At 52.4% G+C, this 11,180-nt stretch overlaps 1 protein-coding gene across 1 annotated transcript in view; it reads right to left on the bottom strand.

The window, feature by feature from the left end:
- The window catches only part of FAM174B (family with sequence similarity 174 member B), a 35,014-nt gene extending 24,034 nt beyond the window's left edge, over positions 1-10,980 (bottom strand). Inside the window, exon 1 of the mRNA XM_070618581.1 lies at positions 10,498-10,980. Coding sequence (XP_070474682.1) covers positions 10,498-10,814 — 317 coding nt within the window. The 5' untranslated portion in view covers positions 10,815-10,980. The remainder of the gene's footprint in view (positions 1-10,497) is intronic.
- Positions 10,981-11,180: the final 200 nt, after the last annotated feature.

An 11,180-nucleotide genomic window follows, 5' to 3' on the forward strand; every position in this document is an offset into this window, starting at 1 on the left:
AGGGATCAGGTGCCCCAGAGGCTGTGACAACAGCGCTGCTTCCCCTGGAAAATGAGCGATGACCTAGGATCACTCCTGGGCTTGGGTGGCAAAGCCACCACTACCAACCACCAAGGCGGGTGGCCGGTGGTACAATTCCCAAGTCCCAGCCGTCCTCCCTCTCCCGCCTTGGACACAGCCCCTCCTCTTAGAGCAGTTGAGAGAAGCCACTGAGAAGGCCAGTGTGACATGAATCTCACCCCACTCCGCTCCAGATGGGCAAGTTGAGGCACTCGGTTACACACGACCAAAGCAGTTCCGCCACTGCAGCACGAGCTTCCACATCTCAGCAGCCCAGCTCTAACACGGCCCCGGCCAGCCCTCCTGAACACGGGTGTCCCAGAGCCTTCCAGATGCACCCGGCGGCATCTCCACACCTTACCCCTGTCCTGGGGATGCCCCCTCCCGCAGAACCAGGGCCCCTCTGTTCCAGGACCAGCGCCCAGTCAAGCGCAATGACTCCAAGCACCATGTCAAGGCCCCAAATGCCCCAGAGCCCTACAGGCGCAGGAAACCAGTGAAGCAGCCTGGTGTGACAGAAACATTAGAACAAACACAGTGACAAATGGTGACCAATGCTCTGTCTCAGAGTCAAGAAGACACAAGGACTGGCACTCAAACCCAGCCAAGCTGGAATGGCCACTCCCCAGCTCCCACCCGTTCCTGTCACGTGGAACAGAGGCCTTGTGTTTCCAGGTATTCCCACCTGTCAAGAAAAGCAGATCCAGATTTTCACTCAAACACCCCCGATTTTTAAGTGTTCTTAACCACCCCAGTGGTTAAAACCACTGTGCAGATCAACACAAAACTAAACTAAAACACACGTCTCTGGGCCATCAGTTTGCAACCTCTGACTTAGTTTCCAGGCCACGGTTTATTTGGTCATGGGTGTCAAGCATGAGTGATATTGAATAATTCAGCTAAAAATCATGAGCCCAGAGACACGGACTGATATCCACATTCAACCCAGGGCTTCCTTCTGTCAGTCCACCAGCAGTTCAGTCACGATAGAGGGGGACCAGTTGCTATTTATACAACGTAGCTGCTTCCCTCCCCTCTTGGGCACCATCCCCTCAGGATTAACAAAATGGTACCACTGTTGATTGATGCCAATGCCTGCATCCAGCACACAATACAGAGTGTGCCCTGGGGGGCTTATACTTCATATAGGATCACACAATGTGGGCCAGATAACCCCAAAGAGCTCAACTACAAGTCTTAGGATTTTTCTTCTTAACACTATAGCATTTTGCCTCCATCTGCTCCCCACCCTTGATTCTCTTTCCCCATCAATCCCTGAGGGATAGATCTAACTGTCATTCTTCCAAGACAAAATAAGCACACCCAGGGTTTGACCTTTTTGAGGAGGCACATGAAATATGGCAACTGCAAACGCCCCAAGACCTGTTCCTCCAGCTCCTGAGTGTGTTTGCCAAGGGCTGGGTTCACTTCGCTTTCACAGGAGATGCCAGGTAGGGGAAGCCAGGCTTAAAGTGACGAAGGAGCCTCTAGGACAGGTCCATGGTTTCCAGGGCAGTGGCAAGACAGCCAACAGGGACTCTCTGGTGGACCCAGGGGACCCAACCACAGCCTGGAAACTCTGGGGTCACTGTGCTGTGGGACACACGTCATAAGTGACCCTTTTAACAACCACTTGGCCCTGCCACGTGGTAGGGGAGGCGTGGGAATGTCAGTCCTTGCTACCACCACCTCCACTTGAGAGACAGTCACTTCTCAGCAGACGCTCCTGACCTCTCCGCCTCAAGCCCAGATGTCCAGCTGCATGGCTGGCATCTCCATGAGCAAGTTTCACCTGTACCACATCCTTTTTCTCACCAAGCTTTCTCCCCTGCCTGACCACCCCCTTTACCACATCTCCCCCTTCTCCCGGTCCTTCAGGGCATCCTGGCATTTTCCTCTTCCTCCTTTTCATCCACTCGGGTCTCCAGCGCCCCCAACTGGTCCTTTCAGCACCTTCCACGGGTCTCTGAGCCACCCCGCACCCCGACTCAGCCATGTCACTCTTTATCCATTCACTCAGCAAACACTTATTAAGCACCTAAAATGGGTCAGCATTTCTAAAGCAGCCCTCTGATTGCTTCACTCCTGTATTCCAATCCTCCATTTGCTCCTCTGACCCAAAACAACTCCCCAAATCCTCCAGCTGGAATTCCTGTCTGCAACAGGGGAAGGGTGAGGAATGTTGGATTGGGAGCCACACTGCTGCCCTTCACCAGCTGCGTGGCCTTGAGCAAGACACTCATCAGTCTGTGCCTTGATTTACTCCTCTGTAAAATGGGGACTCCAACGGCACTCTCATCATAGGAACAAGGAAACACACAGAAAACACTTAGCATGGAGCCTGGTACACAGCAAGGGCTTAATAAATACTAGTTGCTATTCTTATTGTCAACATCATGACCATTTTCACAAACCTTACCCACCACAAACCCTCCCTGGCCATCTGGTCCTGGGAGGACCTCTTCTGCCACACTGAAGTCCTAACCATCCTCCTCCCCAGGCCATTCTGTCCCCACCAAAGGCCCTGGGGCCGTCCTTTCGAGGTTGATGCTTTTGTTTGACACATCACTCTCCTAATGAATTGGATTGCTTCTCATCTGCCAAGGAGAGCCATCTCCCAGATTGAACTGGAAGCACCCTAGCCTCTGGTGTGTTCCCCACAAACCCTCTAGGTTCACAGCAGGCATCATTAAATACACTGGGAAGATCGCTCTATCCATTCAGCCATGTTTTCTCCTGGGTCCTTGGCTGGGTACTGGGGAGGCCCAGCTGGTCCAGGCCAAAACCTAGCCTACTACGTCTTGGAGGCCCAGTAAAGGCCAAGCTGAGCATCAAGACCCCTCAGCTTAAGTCCGACTTTCCCTACAAACTCACTGGATGACCTTAATAAGCCCTTCCAAGTTCTGGGCCTCAGTTTCCTCATCTGTACAATGGGTGGAGGCAAAGAGGTCAGGGGAGCTCTCAGTGCAAAGAAACCCCACACCTGAGAGGTTGCAAGGCCCTGCAGCCCTCTCAGGCCTGAGGAGCCCTGCCCAGGCTCTCCCCATGTGCCCCAGCCCCTTCTCTGCTCCACACCGGCCGGGGGGAGTGAATTTCCTCCTCCCTGCACCCCTAGGAATATAAAGATCAAGTCCGGATTCCCGGCAGACGGCCCTTAGATTAAGTATAGATTTTTACGGTGAAACCATGACAACATAGTTCTAAATTCATAGTCCCAGAAATTCCCTTTACAAATGGTTAGAACCAAATACCAGCCATAAAACTAAAATACCGGACACAACCCCTTAAGCCTTCCCTGCTGAAATCTGGGAGACCTTTCCTCCCGGGACCCTCTCCCTACAGGACGCCATGCAGACGCTGACACTGGAGGTGCCCCACGCCTCGACGTGCCTCGGGTCTCAAGAAGAATCCGCGTTTGCAGAGCCCAAACACAATAGGCACACAGGCATGAGTTTACAGGTAAAACCAGACAGGCCAGAGGGCTCAGGGGTAAATTACAGAGGGATTTCCCTCCCTTTCCATCTCTATAGAAGGAATCAGCGGCAGGTGCCGGGTGCTGGTGGGGCACCTCCTTCACTCGGGAAATCAGTATTCGAGGGAGGTCCTATGTGGGGTCCCACGTGTCCACGGAGGCTCACTCAGGCTAAAGAGTCACCAATTTCATTTTGTAAAGGCTCAGAAGCAGATGCACCTGTCTGATTATTTCGACCATATGGCTGTATCCTCATTTACAGGCAGAAGCAAGACCAAAAGGTTGGGTGTAAATTATATCTGCTTTCAGGGTGTTATTTTTAAATACAATAGGACACTCGGCTGCTTAAAGGGGAACTGGGGACCTGGTTGACTCACTCTCAGCTAAACACCCCCACAGCCCTTGGCAGCGTGCACTCTAATTAGTGATGCCCAGAAAGGTTCGGAAAACCGCTCACATCAGACACCAAGCAGCCTCGCAGCCAGGACTCTCAGAGTTCTCACCCTCGCACTATTGACCTCTTGGGCTGCATCATCCTTTGTGGAGGGGGCTATCCTGTGCACTGCAGGATGTTCAGCAGCACCGCTGGCCTCTAATCACGACATGCCAGCAGCATCCCCCTCCCCAAGTCAAGACGACCAAAAATGTCTCCAGACATTGCCAAATGACCCCAAAGGGGGTGAAATCCGCCTCAGGTGAGAACCATTTGAGGGACCCTATTCTTCCCTTATTCTTCCCATGTGCCATGCCTTCTTTTTTTTTTTTCTTTTTGAGGAAGATTAGCTCTGAGCTAACATCTGCTGCCAATCCTCCTGTTTTTGCTGAGGAGGACTGGCCCTGAGCTAACATCCGTGCACATCTTCCTCTACTTTCTATGTGGGATGCCTGCCACAGCATGGCTTGCCAAGTGGTGCCATGTCCACACCTGGGATCTGAACCAGCGAACCCTGGGCCACCAAAATGGAATGTGCGAACTTCACCGCTGCACCACCGGGCCGGCCCCCATGACTTTTTTTTAACTTGGTGGAGAAGTGAATCAAGGGCACACTCTCTACCCTCTTTAAAAGACAATCTGGATTTTTGCTGTTTGAGGTTTCTTTAACACTCTTTATTCACTGCGGTATATAAAATGACACAAGGTGGGCTGGGGAAGGTGGTCAAAAGGTACAAAATTCCAGTTATAAGACAGATAAGTCCTGTGGATGTCACATACAGCATGGTGACTGTAGCCAACACTGCTCTAAGGATGAGAGCTGCTGAGGGAATAGATCTCAAAAGTTCTCATCGCAAGGAAGAGACTTCTTTGTCTTTTTCTTTTTTTTTTGGATCTATATGAGCTGATGGATGTTAATTAAACTTATTGTGGCAATCATTTCACAATATATGTAAGTCAAGTCCTTCTGCTGTATATCTTAAACTTATATGGTGCTGTATGTCAATTACATCTCAATAAAACTGAAAAAAAATCCAATTAAAATTAAATTAAGATGAATACGTTTCACTTCTATAGCTTTTCCCCCAATTCAAAACCTTGGTCAAACAATCAAAAATGACCTCCTGGTGCCAAACCACCTCCACAATCTCAAAGTCACAAAAAAGGACTAGGCCTTCTAACCACAACTCTGCCCAAAGCACCGATTTATTAAAATAATGTTAATATGCTAATGAGCAATAACTAAAAACATTTCAGAATGGTCACTTTCCCCAAACCCTGAAAATATTAAGCTTTTGTATTTTTTCTTAACTTAGATTCTTATTACAAATGTCAATACACAGACGATGGGGAATTGGGGAAAGCCGGCGGAGCAGGAAAGCTTTTGTTCCTTTTCAAAGACCTGGCTTAGGAAACGAGCTAGGCTTCCATGGTGCCAGCGTCTTCGGGACATAGCGGTGTGTGCCTTTGCCACGGATCCAAGTGTGACAGCTGGGCAATGTCAGATCACCTAGAATTCACCTTCCTCCGCATCTCCCAGGAAGCACCAAAACAAACCCTCCTTTCAGATAAGAGGATTTTACAGGGCTTTTGAAATAAGAAGTGGCTGGGCATGCAGCCAGCAGAGATCTGGGAGAAATGTGGCCTGGGTAGTAGAGCTGGGAGACCTGCCAAGATGGGGAAAGGATCCGCAAAGCAAAGGAGAGTGGTGGTTTCAGGTGGTGGTTACCCCGCCTTGTCTACACTCTGTTCATAAGATAACAGAGAGTGAAGTCAGATCCTCCCAGATCTCAACTGGTAAAGGCAGACCCAAGAGTGTGCATGGGGAAAAGATACAGAGAACAGGGCCGCTGGCTGAGGCCTGCTCTGCCTGAATCCATGCAACCCCAGCGGACACTTCCCAACATCAAAAGACCAGAGGAATCACAGTTTTCCACTTCAACACCACCTCTTTGTTGATTCCCTTCCAGCTCTCACAAACATGACAAGTAACAGACCAATGGGGGATGGCGCACACACGCGCACAGAGACACACACACACACACACACACACACACGCACGCACGCACGAAGGTACCCTCGCCAGAGGGCCCTCTGCTTCCAGATTGCCTTTTCCTCCTTCCAAATTTGTCTCCAGGCTTAAAATAGTTTTCCTTAATGATTAAAATACATGAAAAAGGTGGAAATGATTCTGCAGATGGGGAAATCGGATTGCTTACTAAGTATGAGAAGAGACAGCTGCCCAACCTCAGCAGAAAACAGAGAAATGCAAAACAAAACAATGAGACACCAAATTATACCCCTCTGATTGGAAACCATTAGACAGTTGGACAATACTAAGTGTCGGATATGACGGGAGGATCTGAGGACCCTCAGGCACTGCAAGTGGGAGGGTAAACTGGTTTATACTCAAGGAAATCAAGTCTGAGCACCGTGGGACCCAGAAATCCCACTCCTACGTGACACCCCAGATGGTCTTGTACGGGTCCTCAGGAAGACACGTCCAAGGATGCAGCAAGGAGCTGAGTGTACAGACAAGGAGAGAAACAATGAATATGTGTCCATAAGGAAATTCATACAATGTAGAAATATATCATGAATCATAAATAAATACACGATAAAATAACAATCACCCACATTCACACATGTGCACGCACACATATATAGATTTCTTTGTGCATTCACATCAATATATATAATTTATCAATTTAAATAAGCTCATACTATACCTGCTGTTTTGTGACCTGGCCCGCTCACCAACATCCAGCAAGTACTATATCAACATCACCATTTTTACCAGCTGCACAGTCCTCCACTGTCAGCATTACCATAATTTATTTAACCAATGCCCAATTGTCGGATACATAGGTTATTTAAGGCTTTTCATTATCAAACAGAACTGCTCTGAACTTCGTTGCCCATGCATCTTTCTGTCCACTTCTAATTAATAAAATTAGAAGCAGAGTACGTATCAGTGTGAAAAATGTGCATGCCTTAGGAATGGAATTGCTTGGTTAAAGTTATATATATTTTTCACTACAATACACATTCTTTGCTTCTAATTTTAACAGTTTCCTTAGATCCACATTTTTTCTGTTGTCTGCCAAAGTGACTCCTTCAGGGAAAACAGAAAACTGGGCTAGGATTGCTGCTTCCTAAGCAATAATACTAACTATGCTCTTCCTCCCTTATCTGCATTGTTAAGAAAACGGAGGGCCGCCATGGGAACAAATCTTGACCTCACAGGTTTCCGGCATCAGCCACGCACCTAGTCACAGAGGACATTTTGAGAAGCATCAGCAATGCAAAATACTAGACGTTCAAAATTCGTTTGTTAAAAATATCTTTATGCCATGCCGGCTTGTGCTTGGAGCCACAGTAGGTGTCAGAGAGACACAAAGGATGAAGGCCCAGCCCTGCTCTTGGAAGCCCTCAGCCTGGGAAGGCAGAGGGACACATGCAGAGAGACTCAACTCCTGAGTAGAAAATTCAAAACTTGAGTATGTTCTGGGAGCACTGGGGGTCCTGGCTGGGACCAGGAGGAGGCTCAGAGGAGGCAACACAGGCAGCCAACAGCAGTGAGCTGGCCACGCAGTCTTGGTGGTGGAAGGGACTCCAGACAGAGGGTCAGAGACAAGACACGCAGGCCCGAGGCCACACGACACCTCCGGAGAACCCCTCAAAGTCCAGCAGGGCTGGAGCAGCAGGGAGAGCCGAGAGGGGGGCTCCCGAGGGAGGCAGGGCCCCAGTCACGAAGAGCCAGCCTTGCCACACGCTAAGGAGCTTGCGCATGGGGGCAAGGGGTGGGCAGAAAAAGGATGAGACCAGAAGAAGGAGGATGGACGGGAGTGTGGACAAGGTTGATGGCAGGAGCGCCAGCCCGAAGGATGCCGCTGTGACTCAGGAGACAAGGTCGACAGGTGCTGGCAGGTGGGGAAGCTTCTGTGGGGGAAGGTGTGTAGATGCAGGTGAGGGAGCCTTGGGGGGCAGGTGGTGATGGCCAGGATGCAGCTAAGGAGCTGGGAGAGGGAGCAGGTACAGAAGATGCTCAGCCAGCACAGAGGCATTCAAGGGACCTGATAAACCAAAATGTAGAGGACCATGAAAAGGCGGAAAGGTGACAGCACAGAACACCCAGCAGCGAGATGGGCTCTAGTCCTGCCTCAGTCACAGATTTGCAGAGTGTTCTAGAATCTTGTGGATGACTTACTCCACTCCCCGGTATGCAACATTCTGCTCTGCAAAGGAGTACGTGGGGACTGTGTGCCATCAAGGTCCCTGCCAGCTGTAAAATGCTGTAAGCTTCCGTCTACATCAGAAACCGGGGTGGCAGGTGTCCGCCTGCAAAGTCACCCCAACAAGAATGCCTTCTTGGGAAGACACAGATCACGGCCATAACTGGCTCCTCCTATGAATCGGACGGAACCTTCTTCCAACACTCTGCACACAAGGCAATGAGGACCCCTCCTTTCCAGGCCTGCGAGCCGGTGCTCCCACTCAGACACGCGCCTCAAGGCCCTCACATCTGGCCGCATGCTGCTTGCTTTCTCCCCCATTCCTGGGTAATAAGGAGCAGACTGGCAAAATAGTTCAAATACCTTCTTAAAAAGTACACGGCCTTGTGGGCTCGGTGGCCTATTTTAAGCGAACTGTTTCAAATCTCCAGGCTCAGAGCGGCTCTAGGCATCAACGTTCACTTCATCTGAACAAGCAGGAGGTCAGTAAAGGACTACGGGGCACCCACTGAACACCAGGCCAGCATGGGTCACAGAGACACTAGGACAGACTGGACATCCCTGCCTGCAGGGCTGTCTGCTGAGTTGGGGAGCTGGGCACTAAACCCAGCCTCGCAGCACAGCAGGAGAAGGGTTGTATGGAGGATGCACAAGGCTAGGGCTGGGGGAGGCCAGAAAAGGAAGTGGTGGTCTCACTCGGACGTCCAGGAAAACTGCACAGAGGAAAGAGCATGGGAGCTGGGCCTGGTGGCTGTGTGCAGTCTCGGCAGGCGGCAGCAGAAACCAGCCCAGGAGCGAGAAAGCACACGCCAGCACCGTGAAGTGTAAAGAACAGAGCAAGCGACAGGGAGAAGGCTCAAAAGGGCTGGCTGATGGCCACAAGATGTACCAGGGCCGGCGTGTAAGGGTCCTGAATGGCACGCTCAAGTGGTAGCTCCAGGGAGCCAGTGAAGTTTGTAAGCAGAGGAGTGAGCACAGTGAGAAGGATAGGGTGAAGAGGGGGGCAATTCGATGCCCAGAGCACATCAAGGGGACCAGCACAGTGAAGAACGACGTGGCCTGAGCCAGGGCAGGAGATGGTGGGACAAATGTGAGACCACGGTTCCCCCTCCTCCATTTTCTCAGGACCACTGGCATTTAAGCCCACGGACCCACAAGGAAACACCTTGACTCAAAGTCACACAGCAACAACAGCAAAGCTCAATAGAGAGCTCCCAACCCTGCCTTCCCAGGTCTGGTTTCTGCTCCTGTGCTGAAAATGCTCCCGGAGGGGAGAGCAAACCCATGGCCCCAAACCTCCAAGAGCTGATCAAACACAGAAGCACACTGCATACATTTGGAAGGGGAGGGAATGGGCCGTGAATAACTGACACACGCACACCCAGATTTCCCGGCGGCCGGCCTGAATAACAGGACACATTTAGTGCATTTCCTGAACAAATAGAATTTCCCAGGCATTCGGGGAAAATGTCCTCCTTGCATTCCCTCAGCCCCCCTCCATCTCACTACTCCAGGGAGCTGGGTCACCCTTCCTAATTTCCCAGAAACTTTCTCCCTGAACTTGAGCAACCTACAAAAGCTTCTCCAAGATCCCTCACGCCCCTAGGCATCCTCACTGGGGCGGCTCAGGCAGCCAGAGGCATGGGAGAGTGGTCTGCATGCCCCATTGACAGAAAGTCACCGTGGGCGCAGAGGGTCACCAGGCATCCCCGAACCCAACTCCAATCCAGGGCACAAAACGCGCCTCAAACAGCCGTCCTGGGGGCATCCACACACGCCAGACACTGCTTCTTTTGGTAGAACAACGAGGAAAAGAAAAAAGACAGGGGGGTGTGAGGGAGCCTCAAACGGAAGGAAGGGAGGGGTACCAAGGTAGGAAAGGTCAGCCAGCCTGGGCTCAAAGTCTACCTCCACCACTGAGTTTACTTGGATAAGCCACCCTACCTCTACTGGAAATCTTTTCCTCATCTGTGAAATGGGTATGAAAATAAATTCCGTGTAAGGTTATCAGAATTCGGAGCCCTCCTGTGACTGTTAACCATTAGCAGGGTTCAAAGGAATCTAATAGTTAGCATATATCGTTAAAAGGCGAGAAAATTCCTAAAATGTTACCAGGGAAAACCAGACGGGCGCACCCCTGCGTGGCAAAGCCGGGAGCCGCTTGGCCAGCCGGAGCGCATCAAGGCGCCAGGCTGGAGCCGAGCCGCGCACCCCGAGCATCTGTGCGCGCAGGTGGAGCGGGCGCGTGGGGACAGCAGGTGGGCCCGCGCGGGAGGACCAGGGGCAGCCGGACCCACCTGAAGACGCGCAACAGCAGGCAGGCGATGAGCAGCGCGGTGAAGGCGCACGCCACGATCACAGCCGCCTTCAGGGTGGGCAGGTCGCGGAGTAGGCTGGAGATGCGGGTCACCAGGGTGTCACCGCTGCTGTTGGAGCTACTGCCGCCGCCGCCCGCCGTCCAGGTGGCGTTCCCGGGCCCCGGGCCGGGCTGCGGCGGCGCGGCGGACTCGGCTCTGCTGGCCCGGGCGCCGGGCGCGGCCAGGAGCGCGAGCAGCAGCAGCAGCGGCAGCGGCAGTGGCAGCTGGAGCGGCAGCGGGAGCGGCGCAGCGCGCATGGTGCGGGCGTAGGCGCGGGCCAGGCGGGGCGCGCGGCGGAGCCCCGGGTCCCGCGCGAGCGCCGAGGCCTGCACCGGGGCGCCCGCGGCGGAGGCGGCTGCGCGGGGCTTGGCAGGAAGCTGCGGCGCCCGGAAGAGCCCGCGCCGCCGCCGCCACCAACACGTTGCAAGGAGTCATTCGACGGGCCGCGGCCCCACGTGGGCGGGGCAGGCCACCAGGCCCGGTGCGTGCTGCGCTCCGCTCGCCGGCCGCCCCTATTCCTCTGGGACCCGGGACCCGTTGGAGAAGTAAGAACAGCCAGGCTCACTCTTCTGCAGGCGCTGTCCTGCCCGTTTCATGTTTTATTTCTTTTAATCCTAAAACCT

This window comes from Equus przewalskii, chromosome 1 (genome assembly GCF_037783145.1).
Source record: "Equus przewalskii isolate Varuska chromosome 1, EquPr2, whole genome shotgun sequence".
NCBI classification, from domain to species: Eukaryota; Metazoa; Chordata; class Mammalia; order Perissodactyla; family Equidae; genus Equus; species Equus przewalskii.